Source organism: Hippocampus guttulatus, chromosome 4 (genome assembly GCF_054856545.1).
Source record: "Hippocampus guttulatus isolate MCC_2025c chromosome 4, RoL_Hgut_1.0, whole genome shotgun sequence".
NCBI lineage: Eukaryota > Metazoa > Chordata > Actinopteri > Syngnathiformes > Syngnathidae > Hippocampus > Hippocampus guttulatus.
In genome coordinates this window covers 7,647,326-7,674,241 of record NC_141264.1, presented here as the reverse complement: position 1 = coordinate 7,674,241, position 26,916 = coordinate 7,647,326, and the positions used below count along the sequence as shown (strand labels likewise).

Below are 26,916 nucleotides of genomic sequence, written 5' to 3'. Positions count from 1 at the left end.
GCAACATTATAGATCGTACATGCACTCAGTGCAATTTTAATATTTTGTGATTTTCGACCAACCAACCTGCGCCCATCCTCACGTTTTTACCGACATTGGTGGTACGCTGTTTCACAATTTATTTTGTTTAAAAAGACAATGCAATAATGTTTTAAGCACCCCTGAAGACAGATGAAGCTGTCTGATGGTTTTGTTGAAAAAAATAATACACATTTTCATCAAATAAACGGTTCGCTGCACATATCGCTGCCTTAGCAGTATTTCCTACTACTGTACGTGAACGTAGCACGACTCCAGGCGGCGACAGGGTGGGATTCTCCGGCTGTGACGTCATCCGTTTCCAGCCGTCTTGTGACGGGAACATCATGGCGTAGCGATGTGGACCCACGGCTCCACTGGTGGTTACGAAGAAGTTTACGAACAAGTCACTCGACACTGGGGATTTTGTGAAACTCTTAGACGAACGTCAACAGTGAAATATTTTGCCCGTTGTCCGGGTGAGTGACTATGCCTTCTCGGTCGTGATTTAAGATATCCAACTTAACTTTTAAAAAATCTACGCATTTCGTTGGTGGAAATAATTCGCTGTCGTGGCTCGTACAACGGAGTTTCTTGTCCACGTTTCCACATTGCTGCACCACGGGAATGTCTTTTTTCACTGTCTGCGAAGCTGCGATTGTAATAACGGGACCATGGTTGTGCCTGGCGATTTAACTCAACACAAAGAGTTGATTGAATCCATTTTACATTTCATAAAGTCGTGGGTGGATTGATTGATGCTAACATTTACACAGTTTGTGCCATAATGTCCCTTTAACTGTCCGTGTATAACGTTACACATTCAATTTGAAAGTCATTGCTTATGTTATGGAGATCACAAAGAATCATGTCGGTGAGCATGTATTACATTGTAGTGCGTGGTTTTAAATGCTGCCACCGCGGTCTTGTTTGTGTGGTTCTGCCAGCCACCTTCTTAAGCACATACCAAGTCATTTGCTTGAGAAGAGAAGCAGGCTGCTGAGATTTCTTTCAGTGTTTACTTATTCCCGCAAACAAAGAGAATTTGGGCTCTCGACGGTTTTTGTAAAGCAGTGACATTTGATCAGCTGTCCTTCCAGTTATTAGCCTGCAGCCGACCTTTTTAAACGATCACTTTTCAAATGCGTCCCAGGACAAAACAATCATCTGAGAATGAGCTGCTCCAATAGCAATGTCAACAAACCAGTGATTCTAATTTAGTTTAACTCCACAGCACATCTGGAGTGGAGGTGATGACCATGTGGAAACATTTATTCAGGCCTTTCCTTTAATAAGTTATTTATTTTGCAGATTTGGAAGGAAACACGTATCAATTTCCCTGTGGTTGGGTATAGCCACGCATTCATTTTCTATGCCGCTTATCCTCACTACATATAGCGTATACATAGTACTCACACCTAGGTTCTAGATATTTGGCTTTCGGATGAAACTTCTGGTGAACTTAAATTGACCTCTAAACGTTTGAATGTGCAACTATTCTGTGGTTTAGTACTTTTTGCTCAACTTGTTTCTAGCAAGGAGCTTGACAGCAAAATTCACAACAGGTCCATGAATGGACCAGTACATTTCTCGGTTCAATTCCAGTTGGTATTCAAACTGTCCCCCTTCATCATGCGGTTCATATTTTGACACCCCACAACAGATCAACAATTCCTCGCCATTGCCAGCCTTCAAACAACAGGTTCAGAATGAAGGGGCCACTGAGCACAGTGTCAGTGTCATCAACAGGTCATGAGAGAGAGGGGGGGGGCATTGAAGTGGAAATGTATTGGTTGATTCAGCTCCTTGTTGATACAGTATTATGTTATTATTATCATTATTAATAATTATTTTAATAAATATACATTTAATCTATAAATCACTTTTCAATGAGGCAAAATATCAAAAAGTGCTACAAAAATCAGACGGCCAATAAAATAAACGGCCAAAACAATAAAATCTGAAAGAATAAAACCACATTAGGAGCAGTATGGAAAGCCTAGAGTGAACAAAAAAGTATTCAGGTCCTTTTTAAAAGAATCCAGAGATAGAGCATTTCTCTGATGCTCAAGAAGGGCGTTCCAGATGCAGGAGGGCCGCAAAGAGGAAGGCCTGGCCTCCCATGGTCCAGTGATTTGTTCAGGGCTGAAGGAGAAGGTTGGTGGTGTGATGGGTGAGGAGGTCTTTGAGGTCGACTGGCGTGTTGCCATGGATGCAGGGGTGGGTGAGGAGTGCAATTTTGTAGTGGATTCTGGAGGTGATGGGGAGCCAGTGGATAATCTGAAGAGCAGGAATGATGTTCATTTTTGCGGATTTTCATGAAAATACCGGCAAAACTCTTCTGGATGAATTGAAGTTTTTGAAGGATTTTTATTTATTTATTTATTTTTACCAATGAGCAAGCTGTTGGGGTAGTCAAGCCTGAAGGAAACAAAAATGTGGTCATTAGTTTATCAGCATCAGCAAAAGTCAGTGAAGGGAGGAGCTTGGAAATGTTCTTAAAATGAAACAGTTTTTGTCAGAAAACAGAACCTTTTATGCTATGTGCTACATGAACTACAGTATGTTAAAAACAAGCATCGCTCATATACTCTCACGGACGACAGCTTACAGTTGATGGGTAAAACTCGGTCCCTGACCGCCAGCCCCCCACTTCTCTGTTGCAGTTGATAACACGAATGCATCACACGACAGTTTTTGCGCGTTAAAAAAAACCCCAAAACTAGATATGCTCAAATGGCCATTCGTAGGGATCACACTTTTTCAAATTCTGGTCCTCGGGGGCTGCTGCTTTTGTTTTTTTTAAACAAGTTTCCCTCCTGCAATACATCTGATTCAAATTTTGGAAAAATATGCTTTACAGTAAACAACAAACATTTTCGGCATTTAAGCCATCGTCCCACATGATGTAATCACACGGTGCAATCCGTTTATGCACCTCAGCAGACCTAATTTCAGCCAGCAACAAGGGATTAACTCTGGTTTTGTGTTGTTTTGTGACTCTTCCTGCAATACATTTTCCTTCAAAGGATTATGGTGGTGCTGGAAGAAAACTAGGTTGGTATTTTGGAAGTGGACTCACATTCGAAGCAGAAAATACTCTGGCGGAGTCCAAGTACTTTTGTCCCGTGTTGCATTTGAGCATCATGTAGTCTGAGGTGATTGCCAGTGGCCATGCGGATGATTGAGCAGAAATTTTGATTCCGGTTATCAAACACAGTTACCGGTTTTACTTTGGTAGGTTACTACGTTGTTTTTAGTCCGTTGGCTTTGGCTTGATGTGACTCTCACAATTTAATAGTTCTTTGTGATCAAATGGCTTTGAAGCTCATCTCTGACTGTTGTTGAGTGTTACGGTCCATCTGCTTGCAAACTGACGAGCTTTGAGTGAAGACAAACATGCTAGCTTCTTTGGCTAGCTGCCATGTGTTCGTCAATAGTTTTCCCATGACGTCATTCACGGCATGTCAGAGGGCAACACATTTTTACCTTCCTGTGCTTTATTTGAATAGTGAATCCTCTCAGTCTCAAACAAATACTTGGTCACACGATGGAAAAGGATGCATGAGACTAATCTGTGAGTTTATTACCCCTCCTCATTTATTACTAAATAACAGACAGTGCTTAAAAAAGGACTTATTTCTATTAATCGATTAATTTTGGGGTTGTTAACGTCTTCTTGTACTCGAATCTTTGTTTATACACTCAAGGATTTATGGTGCCAACAGTTGCAGCTGTGGAATAATGAAACACAATGTCAAATAGCTCCAGAAATAAGTCAAATGGAATACAGTCGGTTCAAATGTAAGGAATGCATCCTAGTCTCCAAAGTAAAGAACCGGTCACTATAAGATGTTTGGCAAACGCACAGTCGGGAGACATTTTAGAAGATTTTAATCACACGGTATTCGGAATCACAGCAGGAGCCATTTCCTTTCTTTTGCCAGCTGATTAACATAAAATGGATGCCTTGCGCTTTTCCTTTTTTAAAATTCACCTCTACGATCCACGTCTAGCTCACCATGTCGTTTGGCGATTTGCTGTGTAAAATTAATGATGATGTAATCTGCCTGCTTGCTTAGGTTGGAAATAGCTGCAGGTTATTCGCAGCGCAGGCGACTGCTGGTTAGTGGCTGCCACAAGTACACAGCATGCATCTAACTTCCTTCTGCAAGACAGCGCCATTGACTTGTGAGGTGATGGCAGAAAATCGTAGCGTGTACTGTTTAATGAACACCAAGCTGATGCATACAGCATCGTCAGTCATTATGTTTTCTCCAAATGACTTTTCGTTGTGCTACTCAATGAAGCAGTGTGTCCATCAAGAGCAAATGAGGGCGTTGTATCTTGCCAGAAGTCAAGGTGACAGGGATCAAACTAACAGCTTAAAGATTAGTGGACAACTGTCGCTTTAAAATAGCCTAGCATGGCCCTTAAGTATGTCACAAGTTAAATACTTTGAGCAAAAAAAACTATAGTTGTTTCCAGCATCATAAAGTAAAATAGAAAGTAAACCAGAAAATTCCTCTCTTCCCAAAACTTTTTTTTCCAGTGTCTGTGTGCAACAACTGCTACTTGTTTTCAGTGTGAAAGTGAGTTGCATGGCTTCTATTAGTTTCTCAGACAAGAAGCCCTAAAGCTATTGTTTTGTTTTGTTTTCTTCTCCATTTTTTCTCTTTAATACAGAGGCAGACTGGGTCGCACGCGGATTGAGGAAAAGCAGATTGTTGTCCCTTGGATAGCAGGAATATTGCCGTTGTCTTGAGTGTCTCTTCTCACTGCCTGGAGGGACCTGAGCTGATGGATTTGAACAGCCATTGTAATGGTCTACTCCCTCACCGCCTTTCTTTCGTCTCGTCTTTTCTCTATAAATTATATGGATTTTTTTCACCACAGGGCAAGACTCAGGGTTTGTTTGGAAGCACTCTGGCTCAGTGTTTGAGGGCAGGTGTTTTTATCACGTGTTGCGTACCGCCGCATACACTGCGAGCAGCCACAATAACTTATCTTTGTGTCTGCTGTAGCTGCTCTAGAAGCTATTCTGAGAAGGTCAGACAGTAGGACTTTATTTCAGAAGATGACTCTTGCATAGTTGGACTTTCCGGGATGTCTCTTTTGAAAGATATGTTGCACAAAATGATATATTTACATTTAGGCCAGGTTAGTTAGACAACTTATCCTCCTCTGTGCTCCCTTGTTCAATATTATTACGGTAATACTAATAATGATAATAAGTATTCATCCATAAGTATATCAGTGTCCCAGAAATGATTGTGTTTGACCTTAGAGTTACCCACTGGATTGTATTTAAGCATCAGATTTTATTTTGTGAAGACATAATTGCATCTTGGCAGTCTAGTTGTGTTGCAGCTTTTTGTCATGATGGAACTGACGTTCTGGGGAGATATTTCAGGATCTAAAGACAAATTGGGCTTCCCTGTAATTAAGCTTTCTTTGAGTCGAGGTCCCTGCACTACACACGATGATGAATACACGCACGTCTTAACACAAGGTTAGTCGTGACAGCCGCATGGCTCACACTTATCTGAGCAGCATGTCTGGTCTTGTATTGGAAGCATTTTATGCTTGAAGCCATGTGTAAATATGCTACCGTCTCTCTTGGCTTGTTATGCCTAAAAACACTGTATTAGATTGGTATGTTAAAAGGTTGTTCTCCTCTAGGGCTGCAATTAATGATTATTTTAATCGTTGATTAATCTGTCGATTATTTTTTTTTAAATCTGATTAATGGACAAAATAATTTCCATCTCTTTGTTCAAAAACAGGATATTTCAATTTAGCAAGGCAGGAAATGCACAAATACAAATCAATTATGATTCAGTTACGGGTTGTGCCCGTAAGATCTGTCAGAAAATAAGCAAAAATGTTGATTATTGTTTCGCAAAGTAAAAGAGGATGGTTGCAAATGGTTTTTGGGGGGATAGGGTTGCTTTTATGGAATCAGTATGCTTTTATGGAGGACTACAGAAATCTGAGAATCTTTGCTGTTGAGAAGCCAAAATGTGACAATTAATTGATTAATAAACATAATTATCAATTAATTTGATCATCGATTAATCATTTCAACACAATACATCTTTATTTAATCATTGCACCTCTATTGTCCTCATTTTAATGCTGTCCTGCTGTATTCGTTATACACACCGGTTATGCAGACATATGTTAACACATGGACATCCTTGTTGTTACCACAATGTTAATGAAAGAGCAACCCACATTGGACACTAAAATAACCGTAACTTTAACAGTGACAAATGTAAAAATAAATAAATGATTTATTGAGTCGTTAAAATTGGTTTGATGATTTGAAACATTTGTGTGATGAATATGCAATTTAAAAAAATCAGGAAGGCTGCAAACCTTTTCACAGCACGGTATGTGAATTTTGTTTGACGAAACAGAACAAAATGGATGTATTTTGTGATTGATTTATATGTTGTAGCCTAGGGAGATAAAAGTCCTTAGACACACCAAAAATTGTATCATTAACACCATCACTTTAGCATGGTACTCAGTACGTAGTGACTGCTGTTTTGAGCGGGTCATCGCTTCTCTCAACTCTCTCACTCATTTCGCGTGTTTCAGTGGATGCTTAGTTTACGTGAAGTGGAAAATGTACCCACTGGAATGCTGAAATAACAGTGCTGTGGGTGGTTTCCGTCAAATTTAAACGTGTCCAGTGTTGGCCACTCCCAGGATGTGAGGCAGGCGTTTAAATAAAGAGGGTTTGTGCCTGTCAGACATTTAGAAGGTAAAAATGAAGTCTCCTTGAACTAAACTAGTAGGTAAACAAGTGAAGTTTCTATTTACTGCACTTTAGGGTTAAATGACTGCAACGTTCCCTTTAAGGAGAGAAATGTGTGCACGTGTCACTGAGTGCCTGTGCAAGTGTAGCTGTCCTCGCATGGTCATAAAGCCTTTTGATTAACCAGGAGAAAGGGATCCACTATGCTGTTCTGGCTGACGTTCAAGACTGGCACCGCAAAATGCATTTTGACTTCCCTTGCAAACAAAGTATCTACTGTCGTGTGGTTAGAAAATCGTTGTGACAAAATTCTAGGCCAATGGTTTAATTGATACTCTCAAGGGCTTCATTCACTGTTTTTTTCCTTATCACATTTCATTTTATGCCCAGTTATATGATGATGTTACAACCAAGATAGAATCCTTTCTCTTGCTGTTGTTGTTCCTATTGAACTCAGTCAGCACGCAACCATTAAATGTACCTGAACTTGATCAAAACAAATATGAGCTTGACAGGCAAAACACACTTAGTATTCTTGTACCATAAAGTACCACTCAATGGGACCAATGAGTAATTTGTCATTCATTCCATATGATTCCATTTTCTTTTTCCATTTTTTTGTAGCGTCTGAAGATGATGGCGGATGCCAGCGACATGTTGGCAGCTGCTCTTGAGCAGATGGATGGCATTATCGCAGGTTTGTGTCAGTGCATAATCACTATCTTATCAGAAAAGCAATGTGTGGATACAAGCCGCTGCTGAGGTTTAGTTTTTTTCCAGAGAAATGACTAAGAAAGCAAAAATCAAACATAAATTGCGTTCTCATTGTGTTTGCACCATGTGGCTTATTTCTTCAGCCAAATTCACAATTCATGCGGTCATTTTCAGCTTTAGACTGTGCGTCACTCAACAAAGAGTTGGCCGGTCGAGTCCCAACTGATTTAACATTACGACCGCATTAAAACATAATAGTGGCATTAGAGAAATAGGTTCCATAATGCACTTTTTATCTTGGTGTTTCTACTACAGGTACATGATGAACTGAGCTTCACTTGCTATCAAAAGCATAGGGTGTCATTGATTCAAAATAAATCACTGATGGTGGTCTAGTTTTAGTCTTTGATGTTTTCAAAGATCGTCCCTTTCCCTTCACGATGAAGACAGTTTCATTCCCATTCGTGCATCATTACCCTAGTGAGGAGCTGATGTGCTATAGGTACAAGAGAGAGCTCAGATTTTAAATCAAGCGACAGAATGTTTCACCTGCTTCTTACCCATCGTTTCCAATGCTCGTTTTAAGCTCTTCTCTTATTCACTGTATTCCAGCACTTCTTACATTTTTGTTATTCTTCTTCTTTACATTAGGATCCAAGGCTCTTGACTACTCCAACGGGTTGTTTGACTGTCAGTCACCCAGCTCTCCTTTCATGGGCAACTTACGGGCTCTTCACCTTTTGGAAGACCTTCGAGGGATTCTGGAGCTGCTGGACAATGATGGACGGAACAGTCTTCGCTGCCAGATCCCTGACTCCACAGCTGAAAGTCTTGTCGAGTGGCTCCAGGGTCGCCTGGTGAGTGCCTCCAAACCAGACATAGAGTTTTCTTGACAGTAGCTTCGCCTCACTCTCGTTAAAAAAAACAAAAAAAAAACTCTTGTACCGCTTGATGTCATGTGTTCATTTTAGAGGTATTTTAATGCTACATTTGTGTTATTGTACCCCTTGTTCAAGACACACAGTACACGGCGCTGTATTGGAATCAATTTTATTTTACATGCATGCCTGTTTGTGTTGCTTTGAAATCTGGCTGATTCTGCATGTTTGCACATTATGCTGCCAATATTGCTTCATCCAGAAAAGCAGACATTAATTGACGAAGGCGACAACCAAATTTTTTGCTCAGTGGAAACTTTTTGCGGCGCTCCTTAGGAATGCGCAAACTGTTGTCTCTTGTCACAAGAACAGAAAATGCTGATTCTTGGTGTCCTAAATTGTGTTTGGCAAACGGGTGGCCCTCTGCCAGCGAGATGCCTCAGTGTTTGTGTCTTTTTGCAACCCACCCTATGCAGAAGTCTCAATGTGAGCCTTCCCTTCAGCCATGTAAGGTTTTGTTTGTGTTGGGCAAAGGATTCTACTGTCAGCCCTTTGAAATGATACCAAAACATTTGATATTGTTGGAATTGGCCCATATGCTCACACTTCAGTATTTAATATCCATCTACAGTATATTCTTTGACTACTACATGCTGTCTTCTGCCCTTGTAGTCCAACGGGCAGCTCTCTGTGGGAGGGGGCGACCACTATCAGGAGCGACTTACCCGATTTGAGAGTGATAAGGAGTCCCTGGTGCTTCAGGTAAGGCCAGGTGACACCAAGACACACATCCTCTTTCAAAATTACTTTTGAAGGAGACTGATGTCCTCTTGCATGTAGGTCAGTGTGCTAACGGATCAGGTGGACGCTCAGGGAGAAAAGATTCGGGACCTCGATTTGTGTTTGGATGAACACAGGGAGAAGCTCAACACAACTGAAGAGATGCTACAACAGGTCACCTTTCAGACAGTCACGAGTATTATATTCATTTTTTATATATATATGTTCGTTTGCACAAACAATGTTCATGTAATCTGCAATGTTTGCCAATACTGACATTGTGAGTTTTGTCGTATCGGTCTTCATTTTTCATTGCAGGAACTTATGTGCAGAACTGCGCTTGAGACCCAAAAGCTGGAGCTGGTATCAGAATTGTCGAACCTCAAGTTGAAAATGAATTCCTTACAGAAAGATAGACTCGACTTTGATGAACGATTTCGGGACAGTGAGGTATGCAGGGCACGTGCTGCAGACTGGAATAGACTTTGCATCATGTATTTTACCGTCACTGAATGAATGAATGAATAGACATTCCTTCATGTTGTCACCTGTGTGGTAGAGGAACTGCCTCTTCTAGAGAGTTTCAAAGCAGCTGCATGTTGACCTCAGGAATATCCAAACATTCCCCACTCAAGGAATGTGGTAACTCTTGATTTTAGTGTGGTCAATAAATTAACAATAAATAAACACTGCTGAAGGAATTAAATTAAATTTATCACCCTTGCCATATCTACACAATTAGAGTTGCTTCCTGAAGTTAACTCTTCCAGCTCCAAGCCACCGTTGCAGTTATAAAAATACATTTTGGAAATTGTCCCTTCAATATCATTAATTCATGTGCCATTGGATGTGCCATTCGATTGAAGTTGCTCACTGTAATTTAAACCTTTTGGAGTTTAATTACAATTGTTCTGGGAAATGAACATCTGTTTGGAAAATGTGGATCCACATTTTTGTGTCTGATCAATGTACTTATTTGCGGTATTTGAATTTCCTCTTTTAGGATTTAATCCTGGAGAATAATGAACTGCGGTACAGATTAACGGAGCTGGAGAGTGAAAAGCAACAGTATGAAAAGAAACTGAAAACAACAAAGGTGGGTTATTAAAATCAAGCTCGCATATTTTTTAGTAATAACAGTTCTTTGCTACCAATTTACTTTTGCTGGCTTGCACATTATTCTCCACCATTTCTCTATTCTCTCCTGTCAATGTCCAACAAAACCTCATCAAAAACAAGATCACGCTAGACCGCTGTAATCTGTCACTTCAAATTAAAATAACCTTAAACTACCGTTCCTCTTGCTTTTTCAGAAAGAAGTCTGAATATCATCTTGAACTCAAGCATGTGCACAACCATTCCAAATTGTAGCATCATTTATAAAATTACTTTATTTATTTCATATATTCTGAACTGAAATTTAAGTCTTAACAAGTAACCTTTGGGTTTCCATATGGCAAGAATTGGCGCATAGCAAAGAGAAGCCATTGCTTTGAGGAAGCCAGTTGATGTGTAGACCATCAAACAGCAGTGTTTTGTTTTTATTTTAATTGTTCTATTATGCAATCATTAATTCAAATAAGTACGCTACATTGTTTGCGGTTCGGCATTGAAACATAATTTCCTCTTTTTAAAACTTTTTTCATTTACTTCAGATGGCAAAATCTTATTCCAGCAAATCTTTGATATATCCACGATACGCCAACAAGATTTTTAATGATCAGAAATCAATGTATTGCTTGATAATGCCTGTCCCTAATATGGACAAAGGTACTGGGACTGAAAGTAGACAATGCAGTTACAACAACTTCTTCTCGGAAGACTTTTTGTCAATTCAGGCAGGAAAACATTTATCAGGCCGATGATGTTTGACGAGAGGGGCCATTATAGTTGCAATTCATCCCAGCGGTATTTGTTGTGCTTGAACTTCATAGCCCGGGCAGGGCTATGAAGTTCGGCAAACACCAAACCCATGACTTACTTTGTAGGCTTTGACTACGCTAGGTCTTCCCCAAACTGTTCCTACAAAGTTGGACAAATATAATTGTCTCAATGTCTTGTGTTGGTAAGATTAAGAATTAATCTTCAGGGGAAGCTAAAGGGTTTCGTTCAGTACCTGATTGTTTGCTACCAATCGAGGTGTGCGTCCCAATACCACTGTCTGTATCGTCTCTCTCTTTAACTTTTACCTTCTTGCACATTTTCTCTTACTGTCTTGGTTCTTCCTCCCTACTGCTAGTCTTTAATGGCCAAGCTTTCTAGCCAGAAAATCAAAATGGGCCAGATGCAGTATGAGAAACAGAAGAAGGAGCACAAACTGCAGGCTCTGAAGGTTGGCGTTTCACAGGATCACTGTTGTGACTGCTGTATGATTATCGGTTTGGCCTCTCCCTTCCTTCAGCTCCACCTTGTTTTTTTTTGTTGTTTTTTTTAAAGGATGCCAAACAGTTTCAGTTGCCTTGCAGACCGTTTTAAAGTTTTGTTTGATTTTTTAACCGAATGTACAGACAGTGCCACTACAAATGAAGATTCTAGAATCAGGCGTAACCTCCTGTGCTTTATTTCTTGTCATGCTTGTTTCCTACTCCTAATATTTGTGTTTGTGATGTGTGCTGTTCTTCTTTTTTTAGCAAAGCCCACTCAGTGCTTACTGCAACCATTCCGCACACATTATCTTCAGAGCAGGGGTGACTCTCTTTTTCTTATTTGCAAGCTACTCTGAGGTCATAAACTCATCCTCCCTGAGATTCCATCAAGAAATCGCAGAAGTCATCCCAGGAACAAAGAGGGAGAAATATTTGATGTAATGAGATGTTCTGGCCTCGCTGTGTCATGAATCCAGCTGGTTTATTTTTAAACATCACTGGCAAAGAGCTAAAAGACTTCCTAAAAGAATATATTCATATATTCAGTTATCGCACTTCTGTGGAGCCTCCTCACTACAGTTAAGACAGTTGTGATTCTTCAGAGTAGTGTGACATCAAAATGTCTACCGGGTCTGGGCCGAAGCATAATGGAGCGAAGAGGTTCGCAAATTAGAATGGAGAGATGCACCCTAGGTGTGGTTTGCTTGCCTGTCAGCCACGTCAGCATCTGTGAAACTTTTTGTGATGTGCTTTGTTGTGTGAAGTTAGGCCGGGTATCCTCGTGTCTTTGAGAAGAATATGTCATCACACGTGCCTTGTGTTCGACAGGAGGAGCTCGTCATACTGAGAAGGCAGCTGGAGGGCAAAGACGGAGAGAAGGGCAGACTACAAGATGAGTCAGGCTTCAAAGCCATGACCTCAAACAGTGCGGATCCGACAGAAAAAGGTGGGAAACCTGGTTTAGTCTGAATGTGAGCATGCATGACGTTTACAGTGGTTGCAAGGTCGTTGAATCGCCAAAGCAATGGGGCCCTTTTTGATAGTAGAAGTCACGACTGACTGCAGTCTCTGTTTTGTTTTCCCCATTTTGTTCCTCTTTACTCTCTCATCCAGATGAAACTCTTAGAAAGAGGCTGAAAGAAAAACGTAAGAGGGTTTGTGCTTCTGTTCATTACTGCACCCGTCTGACCTCTGTTTGCATGAACGAGCATGAGCCATGCGAACTCTGCTTGTCCATTACTGTATTTGCCCATCAGAGCGCTAATATGTGCCCTGAGAACATCACAACTCCGATAAACAATGTTGTTTTTGCACAGCTTCTAAGGATCTAAAAACCAACATCATCCAAGTCCATCACAGTGTGTTTTTAACATTTCAGCTGGTAAAGCAACAAGGCCTGTGTGCTTTGTGTTTTTGACAAGAATGAGGAATGAAATGTGTTTGCAACCTTTCAGTCTGTTCACTCATAGCCTCTGCCTCAACCCCTGTAGCCCTGAAGACCCCTCCCCCCTACCCTGTAACTCCTCTAAACACTTCTTGCTCACACCAGTGACCAGTGTGTGTCCTGCTAACCAATGTTGCTGTCGTGTTCAGTCGTGTGTGACATTGTTTGAATGTGTCCAATCATATCCCATTCAATCGCATGAAGGAAACACACATTGGAATTGATCTGTTTATTGATTTTTGTTTTCATATTTTTGAATGTCTTTAACATGATAACTTGCCCAATGATACACCTAGAGCAGGGGTGGCCAAACCGCGGCTCGCGAGCCGCATGCGGCTCTTTTCCTTGGTTCAATGCGGCTCCCGGGCATTCACACGACACGAGTCGAAAACGCCTCAGCAGTGGCGATGCCATTCAAACAAAGGCTCTAAATATACAGAACGTACTACGTCAGCCTGTCATCAATCCCGTTATTTGATTGACATAGAGGGCAACCAATCAGATGACTACATCTCCGCTCATGCGCAAACAACGGCACTAAGCGCTAAGTTAGTCAGCGAATTACCTCTGATTTGAAGGCAGGGATGCCCAATACGCCGATCGCAATCGACCGCGAGGACATCAAGTTGACATCAACCGAAGTTGACATCAAGTGGTGGGGAAAAAAAAGATTTGTTTGTTTGTGTCTTTAGCTTTCGTTCATTTTCGGCCCGTTCCGACTGTTGCCCATCGTGGCGTGCGTGCATAGGTGCGCGAGTGTACGGGTGGGCACCGTGTGCATGCGTGCGTGCGTGTATGTGTGTGTGTGTGTGTGTGTGTGTGTGTGTGTGTGTGTGTGTGTGTGTGTGTGTGTGTGTGTGTGTGTGTGTGTGTGTGTGTGTGCTTGCACATACGCGATTGGGTCGATCATGGGAAGTTGGTCACTTCAAAAGTCGATCTTTGAGCAAAAAAGTGTGTGTGTGTGTGTGTGTGTGTGTGTGTGTGTGTGTGAGTGTGTGTGTGTGTGTGTGTGTGTGTGTGTGTGTGCGCGTGTGCGTGTGCGTGTGCGCAAGGTATGATGTGGTTGTTTGCAAAAACACAGTAAAAGATTGGCTTAGTCTCTGACTGGTTGGCTACCCCTGACCTGGAGTATACAGATTTGCGGGTGCATCCCAAAAATATTTTATGTACTAAAATTAAATGAAAAAAGTAACGCAAAATCACTGATGAGGTCTGTTATTTTTTTCTGCCGATTTTGAAGTTGTATAATTGCGCCCTCTGTGTTCCATCCGATTATCCCATTCAGAAACTTTCACCTGTCTAATAACGACTGTTGTTACTCACTAGATGTGGAAGTACAGCGAATGAAGAAAGCAGTTGAATCGTTGATGGAGGCCAATGAGCAGAAGGTGTACAATTGTTGCCATCAATCGCCTTCATTTGCCTTGAAGGAAAATACATGATGCTCTTTATCCTTTGTGTTCACTGACCAAGCTGTTGTTTGCAGGACCATAAGATTGAGGAACTGAAGCAGTCATTGATGAGGTACAAGAAAGTTCAGGACATGGTGATGTCAGTGCAAGGGAAAAAAGGTGGGATATAGCATTTAATTGATAACTCATTGCAATGTCTGAAAAATAAAGAAACAGTGTGAAAGCAAGTGTTTACATTCAGGTTAATTTAACCTCTTGTGCCGACAAAAATGCATTATAGGTTTTATGGTCATGTGTTTGCATCAAACCTTTGGAACGGCACATTATCGTGTAATTTAGCTTGGTTGTAGAGCTGGACGATTATGGAAAAAAGATGATCATCACATTATTGTGATTGAGATTGAAATCACTATTATTAAAACGATTTACCATTGATTTCAAAACTTGGCATTAATTCAGCTACTAAAACTATGCTGCCAATGCTGATTCATTCCTGCACATTGAACACTATTCTTGAAAACGCTATTCTTGTTGTCGATTACAAAATAACCTTGTAAATCCATCCGCTTTCAGATCACCGGCTAGAATTGGATAGAACCACTTTCCCATCCCAATTCTAAAAACAAAATGTGTCATACCCTTCTGAAACTTTGCATCCAATGATCTCCTCCTCTCCTCTGACTCGGGCCTACTTTTCATCTGCATCCTCCTCGACCTCTCTGCCGCTCTTATACAATTAATAATTATCCGCATCGCAGGTGTCATCCTCGCATGGCAAACGTCACACCTTACAGAGAGGAAACAATCTACAAATCAATTTCCATCAATAAATGCTCGTCTTCCATTGACCGCTTATCCCAAGATGTCCCTCGGGGCTCGGTATTTGGTCTTCTCCTGTTCATCCTCTACCTCCTCCCGCTCAGTCAGCTTATCCATCGCCATAGCCTTCACTTTCACTGTTATGCGGATGACAACCAACTCTACTTATCTGCCAAATCCATTAACCATCAGGCCCACACCGCTCTCTCAAACTGCCTTTCTGATATCAGCTCCCGGATGCTTAATAATGTTCACAAACTTAACTTTACCAAATCTGACATGATTATAATAGGTCCCAAACCCTTCACCTCACTAGCCCTAAACATTCAGCTCTCTTTTGATAAGTCCACCCTCTCACCCTCACCTCGCTGTCTGAATTTTGGAGTTAACACTTAAAACAATCTCACCTTCTCCCAACACACACGTTGATGACTGCAACAGCCTCCTATTGTCACATCTTCAATCGTTAATCTTACACCAAAATTCAGTACTGTATATTCAAAACTCTGCCACCCACCATATCGCTTCCCGTGACTGCATCACCCCTGTCTCCAGTACCTTCACTGCTTTCCGTTCCCTTGCTGCGTCAAATTCTCATACTCACCCATAAAGCCCCATCAGGCCCTCAAATATCTTAAAGACTTGCTCCATTAATCGTTTTTCTTCTATTGTAATGCTTTCAAGATCAACAGAAGATAAAATTGAAATCACGATTACGTTGTGATTAATCGTCTAGCCCTATCTGAATGTACTTGTTTTCATTGTTTTACAGAGAATCCCAATGGTTTTGTGCATGTGGCGTCTCATGCTGATGGTCCGGCACCATGCTTGTCGACCAACCATTTGTGTATCGACACAAATGGACTTGCAGATAGTGAAGTGCAAAGGAAGAACACAGATGAGGTTTGTGAGCACAATGTGATACATTTAAGACACCTTTTCAAACACCAACATTGACAAGTTGACATCCCATTAACTGAATAATTTCTTTTATAAATTCTCTTTATGTGCACTAAGGGGCATATTCTCCCATGTGCTTGAGTCAGAAAAAGACTCCTATACACTTTTTGGGTTGCACAGAATCTCCCATCGACTTAAGTGTCACTGACACACCTTCATGAAATGTACCCACTCTGGGTCGAGCGACCTTCAAATGAGGGTGTTGCCAGACAAATCTGTCAGTGTGTACATTCTCCCATAGGTTAGGTTTAAGCACCTTTTGGTCTCCACTGCGGAAGCTCTACGAAGGTCCAGCATGTCTCAAAGGCAAAACATAAGGCGTGTTCATACGGCAACTTTTACTCCGGTGTAGCACCGAGGCTGCCCCCCGTAGAGCGTTCACACGTACAAAGTTAAACCGGTGTCGCCCCTGAAAACAGCTTAAACCGGAGCAAATTTAACCCTGCTCAGGAGGTGGTTTAAAAATTTACTCCGGAATAAATGCTAGTTTGCGGGGCAGCACCGATATAAAATTGGACGTGTGAACGCTACAGGGGTTGACTCGCTACGACAGTGAGAAGAGTTGATTCCATACGGGTATTGAATGCGTTGCTTTCGTACTCTGTTGTACTTCCGTCATCTTTCCTTTCGTAGGTGACTGGACTGTCTCGAAGTTGTTTGTTCCTTTGTTGTGTGTTCACAAACCCCCCCATAGAATTCCCCACAGAGTTTATTTTGCGATTTCCTCTCTTGATTTTCTGTTTGGCACATTATGTTTGCTTTTCTGAGTGTCATCGAAGTCATCGTTTATTTACGTTTTCGGGGGCGGTCATTGAACCAACACGACAGCTCTCTTTGTTTCGGAGCTGCAACACTTTCTCTCTCTCATCCAGTCTGATAGACCACAGCGTTGATTTGTCTGGAGAAGTATAAACCATGGTTTTTCGATATGTCACAAACAAGTCGGGGAAAAGGAAGTACACCCTAAGCATACACATGTTTTATTTTTGTATGATTACTATCGTATTGCACGGCCGCAGAAACTGCCGTGTGGGGCTGCACCGGGATTAACACACTTCTCTTTAGTAAGCAGCTTTATACGTGTGAATGCTCCACAAAATTTACATTTACACCGGTGTAAGATATATCGCAACAAAATTCATCGGTGCAGCACCGATGCAAATGTGTGCCGTGTCATTACACAGCCGCTGACAGCGAGTGATGACTGTCACAGCGCCCGACTCGGCTGCTTCATGCTGACATATGGACGGGGTGGGTGCCATACCTGTCTCATATACGCTCACTGACTGTATTTGTGTCCCTACTACATTACGCTGATGACTGAATGTTGACATTAAATCATGTTAAATTGTTGAAAAAAAGGATCAGCACTTGCTGACTTTTTTCTGCATCTGTGAGGAGCATTTCCACATGCTGACGGGACTTGCAATTGAAATGCCAATCATAAAAAAAAAAAAAAGACAGTCAACGTAATAATGAGCCATGATTTACAGATTATTTATTTATTTATTTATTTGTATGGTGGTATTTCATGTGCCACAGGCGTGTGTTACTTGGCAACCTGGTCAACTCTCAATTTGCAACGTCAGTCTTCTAAGCATTCTGTTCTGAGCATATGGTATTCTGATTTAAATAGCTCGTGTTGGATTTATTCGAAAGTGAATGCAAAAACACGCTCCTTCAAAGTTGTTTGCAGATGTACACACATCACTAGCGATAACTTCTGGATCCATGACGCAAGTTCATTTCACAATCAAAGTGTGACATATGCAATTTTCATGTCTGATGAAAACTCCACAATCTGGAAATTAGTTCCACCGTCTGACTTCACCAAATTACGGCTCCTTAGTGGTTGTGCACATATTTCCGTAGTGGCCGTATCTCCCTTGATGGGAGAGTCCCAGCGTCTTCAAAATTCGTAAAAAATGCATGTATGGATTTGACCCGAGCGCAAACATGAGAATATGCCCCTTAATGCTGGACTCCATGAAAGGAAGTTGGCACATAGCCAATGTACACTAGTTATGGTTTTGTGTTTCTGTGTGTAGGTCTTCTGTTTATGTTGTCTTCATCTTCTGTGCAGCTGGAGATCCTCGATGTGCTGTGTGACGATGGTTCACCCTCATCTAGCCCTTCTGATCCTGACCAGGTCACAGAGTCTGCAGCTACAGATGTCGATGGGTAAAACATGAAAGGAAAACATCATTATTTTTTACGTGTTGCTTGATTGGTAGTAATAGATTAGTTTATCGTGTAAAGAGATGCATAAGTGCACCTCTATATTGATATATTTCCCCTTAATTGCATTCCACTGGGTGAAGCTGAGTGTGTATATATATCATTGTGCAGTCTAGTCTAACTTGTGACAGTTAACTGGTGACATGTTTAATGAACATGCCGGCCAGCTATCTTATTTTTGAAATCGTATTTAACGTTTACTAAATGTACATGAAAAATAAGAAGAATGAAGTTTTCAAATGAATTGCCGAAAAAAATACCAACATTTACTGTTGCAAACGGCGTACATATGGAAAAGATCCCTTTAAAAAGAACCCATTCCCACACAAAAATTGAATTTAGTTAAAGACTTAAGTTATGCAAGAGCAAATAGTGCTGAGCCCCAATGAAGGGACACCTGTTTTTCCTGAATGACATTGGTTTAGGTCTTTTATTTGTGGTCAAAATATTTTTTATTATTGGGAAACATTACATTTTTTTCAGGCATGCGGCGCTCCACCAAAACTTGTTTAGGAACTCTCAAAGCTCAAGTTACAACTCAAACCCTGCATGATTTCGTGCCACATTGCAACTCTTCTAAACTCTGCTCATCATTATTCCAGCAGCCAAGATACAAACCAGTCTGTCAGCCACGAACTTGTAGAAAGGAGCAAAAATGAAAAGGTAAGATACACTCCACTGAAAAGAAGGACAGTTTACAGGAGTCCTCTTTTTACTGTGGTCCCGAAATCTGACATTTTGACATTCCAACTAGCATGCAGTTTAGTATTTTGCACAGTGAAGTAAGAATGCATAAAATGGCACACTCATTTCTTGCCACACTGACTGTTTTTCATTGGACTGTTTTATATTTCTGGCTTAAAACGATTTTTCATACCAATATTTATTGTGAATTTGACCTTACGTCTGCATTAGCGCATGACTGACTTCTGTACTAATTGAGGTTCCAGCACCACTGTTCCAAAGGAATTCTGTCGTAAGCCAAGGCCCCCCTTTATTTACCATTTCCGCACTTCTCAATTATAATATTCTCTTTCGGTATGGTATGTTGTATAATTGGCTGCATTATTCTACTACAGCCACAAATTCTACTGCTGCAGATAAGTATGTTCGGACATGATATATACACCGTGTTCTGTGTGTATTGTCCTAGAATACACGCGTTGACATCATTCAAACTGCTGAGAAGCCACCATTGAGTACTGCTGCAGCCTCGCTGACCACCACAGTGGACGACAGCTTTGGGTCCAAAAAGGCCCGCTCATCTTTTGGGAAGGGCTTCTTCAAGCTGCGCGGAGGCAGGAAAAATGGAAGCTCCCAGAATCTTGGTAAGCGCAAAACAAGGTAGCAAGGGGACTGAAACTAAGGACACCCATTTTTTTGGTGACAATAATGACATACCCATGGGATAAACCACACAGGCCATCATTTGCTGTAAACTGTGCTTGTCATTTGATTGTCAAGTCTACTCGTGTGGTGTTGTACGTACAGTATGGCCTTTGTTCCCTGTATGCGTACCCTTTTTTGAGTGTTAATTCCTCTTCGTTCTTTGGGTTTTTCAATCATGAATTCTGTTTGTCTTGTTTTTCTTTCTGTTCGGTACCTCTGATGTTTTCTGTGTGTATGTGACACATGAAGATCGCAGCCGCAGTGCAAGCGCGCCTATGCTAGGTACAGTATAGCCCGCTGGCCATTACAGGAAGGACTGAAGATGTGTCTTCATTGTACAACTCCGCCGTTCTTGAACTCATCGCTCAGCTCATGTTTTAGCAGCTGCAGTGTCCTAACGGCAGAACTCATCTCATTAGTCACAGTTTGTCTGTGAAACAGAACAGTTGTGTTGCGTATGCTGATTTGCCTGCGTGCCTGCATGCATTTCTTTTCTTTGGCTGAAATGCCCTGCCCAAACACAATTGTGTATCCGACCGAAATGATCATGGATCTGAAAGATCTCTTCATTTGCAACCAAACGTTTTCGCTCTGCCTCATTTAGTTGAAGAAGAAAAAGAACACAAATTCTTTCCTTGATGTTTTAGTCTGCATGCGCCATTCTGCATGTCAGGTCTTGCTTTTGAACACCATGTCTCTCTAGGAGTTCATCCCCTGTCCGTTGGGTTGCTTTCTGGCTCCTCAGAGAAGTCGTGCGTTTGTTGTTCTCATCATGCCAATAATATTCGGTGTCTGTTTGTCTGCACAGCTGAAACTGAACACAAAGGCACTGATCACCTAGACTTGGCTGGGCTGCCTCAGAGGTCGGCTAACAGTGACAGCACTCATACACTCCCCACCACCACAGAAGGCAAGAAGAAGTCTAAAGGAATTAAGAAACTATTCGGCAAGTGAGTGGATGATGACTATTATTGTTATTGTTATTGTAATGGAGATACTCGTGGCCTTGGCTAAGGAGTTTAATAGAATTTTAAGCATTCGTGTCCAACATTCAGACTGGCAAAAGTTTTGAAATGCAAATCGTTCCTTAATTTAAGGCTTAAGAGAAGTCAGTCCACAACATTTAACTTGGATGACAACCCGCCGGTTGGAGATTTTAAGAGGGGGGGAGTGCGAGCCACAGCTGGACCTCGACTGGGTTGGTCTCGTGATTTCCAGCGAGTCACCAAGTAAGCGTTCGATTCATAATCACTCTCAGAGTAGGGGTTTCTTATTTTGAAGCCCCTTGACAAATCATTTTGGATGCCTTTCTCTGCTTCTCCAGCGTGGCTAATAAATTTCACCATAACAAGCTGCTTTTTTTTGTTTTTTCCCAGTGATGTGGATGCTCCCTTCGCTCGCTGGTCAAAGGACCAAGTGTGTGAGTGGCTGCAAGAGCAAGGTCTTGGGCTTTATGTGAACATGGCACGCGTGTGGATCTCTTCTGGACAGACCTTGCTTCAGGCGTCTCAACAGGATCTGGAGAGGGTGAGATGGAGTACAACACAGGTTGCCTTCCAACAAATGAAAAGAGAATAGAGACGGCTCATGCACCTCTGTGTGGGATATTTTAAAACTGTGAACAAATTGAAAATTATTTCGAGAATTCTAAGCAAGTTAATACAGAAATTGAAAAAAATAACTCTTCGTTCGCACACTGATGTGCAGTAGGAGCAACAGGGGGTTGGTCCGTACTTTGACAGGGCTGTGGGTGTGTTGGGGTTGAAACCGCAAGCTTCAATGTTGAAGGATGCCCACTTTACATGTAATGTTCACTCTTGTCACACTGTTGTTGTTCAGGAGCTGGGCATCAAACACCCGCTCCACCGGAAGAAGCTGCAGCTGGCCCTGCAGGCTTTTGGCTCAGAGGAAGAGGACAACAAGGGAAAGCTGGACTACAACTGGGTGACCAGTGAGTAGCAGCTGTCCTCTGGGCTATGCTCGGAGTATCCCAGTTTCACTGACGTGTTTTTCTTGTTCCCTCAGGGTGGCTGGACGACATTGGGCTGCCACAGTATAAGACCCAGTTTGATGAGGGACGGGTAGATGGTCGCATGCTGCACTACATGACTGTGGTGAGTCTTTTTGACAGCAGATATCTCTTTTAGTCTTCTCACTAGTTCAGTCACCGTCTTGCAGATTCAAAATAAACAGCTAGAAATAATTCACACTGCACTTGCTCGTGCATGACTACATGTACACGCGCGTAATGTCGATGTGTCTTGAAATTACAGCGAGTGATAGTATCATCATATATCATTTTCTTAGACTGAGGGGAACATTTTATTTATTTTTTTCTTCAACTTGCAGCTTGTGATGTTAAAGCTGCTAGCAAGATATGAATGTAGCCCCCTCGTTGGCAACAATGACTGCCAACTTCCCATAAACCAGATGTGCATATGTGTGTTTTAATCCTTCGCCCCCCCCCCCCCCCCCAAAAGTGCATTCAGGTTTTTTTTCTCATGTTTTTGAGACTGCATGTTAAAAATGTTAGCTGGCTACCAGTGTGGACTGAATGGATGACAACAACGGAGAAATTCCGCTGTTTTGACGTTCGTGGTTAGCAGCAACTGTGCTTGTGTCATTAGTAGCCATCGTGTGTCACAGCAGCGTCAAAATTTGATCCGCCTATTTTGCAAGCCTTTTCCTTTTATTGTCGATTGCAAAAAAAATCTACAGACAGAGATGCCACATTTATACCATGTCACACCACAAAAGATTTGAATGGCTGGAGAACTTCAAACACTCAAATGTTCAACTAAAACATACAATTTTGTTGAATTACAGTTCTGATTAATAGAAATGTATCGTACGAAATGCCATAGATGGGCTATTGGAAATGAGCATCGATGTTATTGTGATGATAAGCAATCAAAAACCTGCTGCTTTAATACAAAGGTAGCAGCACATACAAAAATACTCACTCAGTCATTGCCTTCTTCCCTCAGGATGACCTGCTTTCGATGAAGGTGGGGAGTGTCCTCCACCACCTCAGTATCAAGAGAGCCATCCAAGTGTTGCGACTCAACAACTATGAGCCCAACTGCTTGCGCCGCAGACCGTCTGATGAGGTGCACGACCAGCAGACATAAAAGCTACTTCATGCCACTGTTCAACATTTTCATGATGATTTAGTCTTCCTCTTCCATGTTTCCACAGAACAATATTTCCCCTGCAGAGATTTCCCAGTGGACCAACCACAGGGTCATGGAGTGGCTGCGCTCCGCCGATCTGGCCGAATACGCTCCCAACCTGAGAGGCAGCGGTGTGCACGGAGGCTTGATGGTGAGGTGGTGTGCTGTTTGTTCAGTGGGAAATCAGAAATGAGTTAGTGGGTGCACATTACTTCAATTGAAGAGCGTTTGTGTGTTTTAAAGGTGCTGGAGCCAAGGTTTAACGTGGAGACCATGGCGCTGCTGTTGAACATCCCCCCCAACAAGACGCTGCTGCGTCGCCACTTGGCCACACATTTCAACCTGCTCATTGGTTCCGAGGCCCAACAGCTCAAACAGGAGTGTCTGGAAAACCCAGACTACACTCTGCTGACTGCCACCAACAAGGTCAAGGTAAGACCACATTGAATTGTCCACACCCACTTGGCATTGATTCAGATGAATGATGGATTATTTCCTCCAGTAGTTGGCAACTGCTGCTACTCGAGGCTCATTCTATGATGTAATTGTTGGGCAAGTTTGTCTTTAATGGTCACTTGTTCAGGAAAACATGATTAGTCGTAACACCAGTGGTGGGTCTTCACTGGGGACTCATTTCAAGTTGAGTTGGAAACGTTTGCTGTCATATGGAATATGAAGGCAGCACAATTTTTTTTTAAAACATCCACATGTTTTTAAATGATGCTTAAGACATTCTCCCTTTCCCTGGAATCATAGGAGCTCGGGGGCTGTTTATTCAATTCAGTGTACTGACATTTTGTCGCTCAAAGAAAAAAAATTAAGTGCTGTTGTCAAATGAACCAAAGTACAAAATTGTCCTCACATCTCTGAAATCCTCTCGCATTGTCAGACATTTTCCACACCTTTGCAACCCTCCTTTCAATTAACTAGCATGATAATACCAGTTTGACTTAAAAAAAATAAATAATAATAATAGTAAAACATGTGTAAAAGGTATAATAGAGTACGGGTGGCCCGGTGGGCGAGTGGTTCGCACATCTGCATTACAGTCAGATTAAGATTTTGTTCGCTGAGCAGGTAACAATCTCAACTGCGAAACCCTCCATTCACAAAGTTGAATGTCTTAAAAGATAACCAGTACTGTATTCAGTTTGTTCAAAATCATAAACTATATTTTACATCCACTGAAAAGTTAAAAGGCGCGTTGACCTCACAGTGCAGAGGTGCAGGGTTCGATTCCGGCCCTGGCCTTCCTGTGTGGAGTTTGTATATTCTCCCTGTGCCTGCATGGGTTTTCTCCGGGTACCCGGTTTCCTCCCACATTCCGAAAACATGCATGGCAGATTAATGGAACACTCTAAATTGTCCCTCGGTGTGAGTGTGAGCGCGGATGGTTGTTCGTCTCTGTGTGCCCTGTGATAGGCTGGCGAGCAGTTCAGGGTGTCCCCCGCCTACCGCCCGAAGATGGCTGGGATAGGCTCCAGCACCCCCCGCGACCCTTGTGAGGATGAAGCGGATCGGAAAATGGATGGATGAATGAAAAGTTAAAAACAATGAAAAGATGGGCATCAGGTTGTCCACGGTCTCCTGCTCCTTCCCACAATTTTAAATTGCTCGTCAATGTAAATGTGATGGCAGAAGGTTGTTTGCTGAGGTCTCGACGGTCCGGTGTAAACCTCAACAACACTGTTGAAATTGTTTCCCATTTTGGTTCCTACACCAGCCGAGAAAACTGTCGTTTGGTAACTTTGGGAGTCTGAGGAAGAAAAGGCAGGAAGAGAACGAGGAGTACGTGTGTCCCATGGACGTGGAGATGCCGAAGGGACGAAGTTTTCAAACAGGCTTTGAGCTCCAGATCTACGAGGATGACCTCGATAGGCTGGACCAGGTGGGCTTGGACCACTTCAGTCTTAAAAACGAACCTGCTCATTGGATTTGACATTTCTGCTTTGTGTAAAACAGATGGACGACTCAGAAGGAACTGTCAGACAAATCGGTGCTTTCTCCGAGGGTATCCAGAACCTAACGGTACAAACGGTCAAGAATGTTGAATGTTGGAGTCAAATAAGACTCTGAATTGATATATTATCCATTTGCTGCATTTGTGCAGAGTATGCTAAAAGAAGACGAATTCTTCAAGGAGATGTCGAACTCCCCGAACCTCAGCGTGACGGATGACGACTCCACTGCATGAGACTGTCGGCACCATGTGACCTGGTCCTGATGTGAATGAAAAAAAAAACCCCTCCGCGCACACTCTTTGCTCACTAGTTGTTTGTTAGCATTGCATTCAAGGATGAGCCCCATGTTTCTTCATCAAGCTAGTGTTATTCGCTTAGTCGCGTCTCCTTTGCTGCCAAAAGGAGGGAGAGAACATTTAGGACAATGCCACTGCCTGCCAGCTGGTTTCTGGAAATATTTCGACTAAGTTATGTGCTGGCATTTTTTTTTTCTTTTGTTTTGTTTTGTTATCAAATTCAAAGTGGAGAATACACGATGCCAATAGAGATGGAATATCTTTTAAATGAGCTCCTTGGAGTCGAGTAAGTGACCAATGAGCTTCATTGACGAGGGGAGATAAACTTATATTTCTAAATGACAGCTGCTATGTTTTCTACAAAAAAAAAGTACCTTTCTAGTTCAAAGTAAGTTGTCGTATATTTTATATTACACTGAACTTTTCAAGAATAATATACGGCACGCATTTGCGCCAATACATGAAACAGTACAAGCCAAATAGATAGTGAGCTGATACATTTATATAGATCATTGCTGCATTTTTTCTCCACATTTGTTCTTACTTCTGATGTTGGTTAATAGAAATCGGTCTCATTATTTTTTCTGCTTAAAGTAGCTGTCATATTCAGTAGTAACCATATAGTGCACCCACTGACCTGCCAGAAATGGATAACTGTTATTTCTAATTCAAAGATCAATAAAGTAATTTAAATCACAGCTGTCTGTGTCGGATTTCGCAGGACAATTCAAAATGACTAATTTTGAATTTCTTAGGGGAGTTTATCTTAGATTTGATTATAGACGTGGTACAGTAGCATGCGATCCATTTTATGTTTGTCCTCAGGGTTGGGCTGTAGAGCGCCCCCAGTGGGGACTCCCTCGTTCTGCCGGGGGACTTAAAAAAATATATAATTGTAATGAATTAAAGTCATCCAATAAAATGTCTTAGCAATGAAATAATGATTCATGACAATTCATCATCACACACACATTTGGACAATTTAGTGTCTTCGTTGAACACCGCATGATTTTGTACTGTTGCTGGAGTACCTGCAGAAAACCTTCACAAGCATGAGAGAACACGCAATCGCCATACAGGAGGTTTGAGCCTCACAACGGTGACCCAACAACCAGATCTGTGTTGCACGTGGTAGAGAAATATATGCTGATAAAATGATTTATTGAAGTCATTGTACTTATCAGATTTAATACATGTCATAAGTATTGAAACATTATGGCCGCGAACAATTAATTTAGAAAGATGAGGATTACAATCTGTACTGCGCTTTGCCTTTAATCAAGTCTGGCTTCTACCTCAAAAAGTCAAATATTTAACATGAGTATGACAAATGTCAAAATGTCTTAACCCTCCTGTTGTCCTCAGGTCAAAATGACCCGTCACTGTGTTAAAAACGCCCCAAAAAACCCCTAAATGATATTTTTTTAACTTGAAATTTTATGACTTTTCCTAGATTGGCCCCAACTGCAGAAAAAATTGAAATGTTGTTTTCATTCACATTTCCATGGAAGCTGTACAAAAAAAAGTACAAAGGTGGTCTTTGGGTCAAAATGGGTTGAAATCAAGGTCACAAAGTTATTTACACACCATAGAATGTTTCAATGTTTTAGTTGTGTCTCAGATCAATTAGTAGAACACGTGAACAAGACAGTAGCAGACATAAACAAAACAAGATAGGTGGCGTTATCGTAGATGGCAGAAC

At 41.7% G+C, this 26,916-nt stretch overlaps 1 protein-coding gene across 8 annotated transcripts; it reads left to right on the top strand.

Annotated features, from left to right (window-relative positions):
* The first annotated feature begins 351 nt into the window (after positions 1–351).
* Positions 352–25,912, top strand: ppfibp1b (PPFIA binding protein 1b). Of its 8 annotated transcripts, none has more exons than XM_086109088.1 (28): positions 352–497; positions 7,409–7,481; positions 8,150–8,355; positions 9,049–9,138; positions 9,217–9,330; positions 9,475–9,606; positions 10,160–10,252; positions 11,396–11,488; positions 12,351–12,468; positions 12,636–12,668; positions 14,293–14,354; positions 14,453–14,537; positions 15,970–16,100; positions 18,241–18,338; positions 18,998–19,058; positions 19,549–19,723; positions 20,034–20,066; positions 20,593–20,734; positions 20,882–21,013; positions 21,161–21,311; positions 21,624–21,735; positions 21,810–21,898; positions 22,772–22,894; positions 22,983–23,108; positions 23,201–23,389; positions 24,681–24,845; positions 24,920–24,985; positions 25,068–25,912. In XM_086109088.1, exons 2-28 carry the CDS (start codon positions 7,418–7,420, stop codon positions 25,149–25,151), a joined length of 2,967 nt encoding a protein of 988 aa, XP_085965214.1. In that variant the 5' UTR covers positions 352–497; positions 7,409–7,417; the 3' UTR covers positions 25,152–25,912. The 8 variants fall into 8 exon arrangements, with proteins under 8 accessions (XP_085965214.1, XP_085965215.1, XP_085965213.1 ...); XM_086109089.1 differs by having other exon boundaries at positions 7,399–7,481; positions 19,001–19,058; XM_086109087.1 differs by having other exon boundaries at positions 7,399–7,481.
* Positions 25,913–26,916: the final 1,004 nt, after the last annotated feature.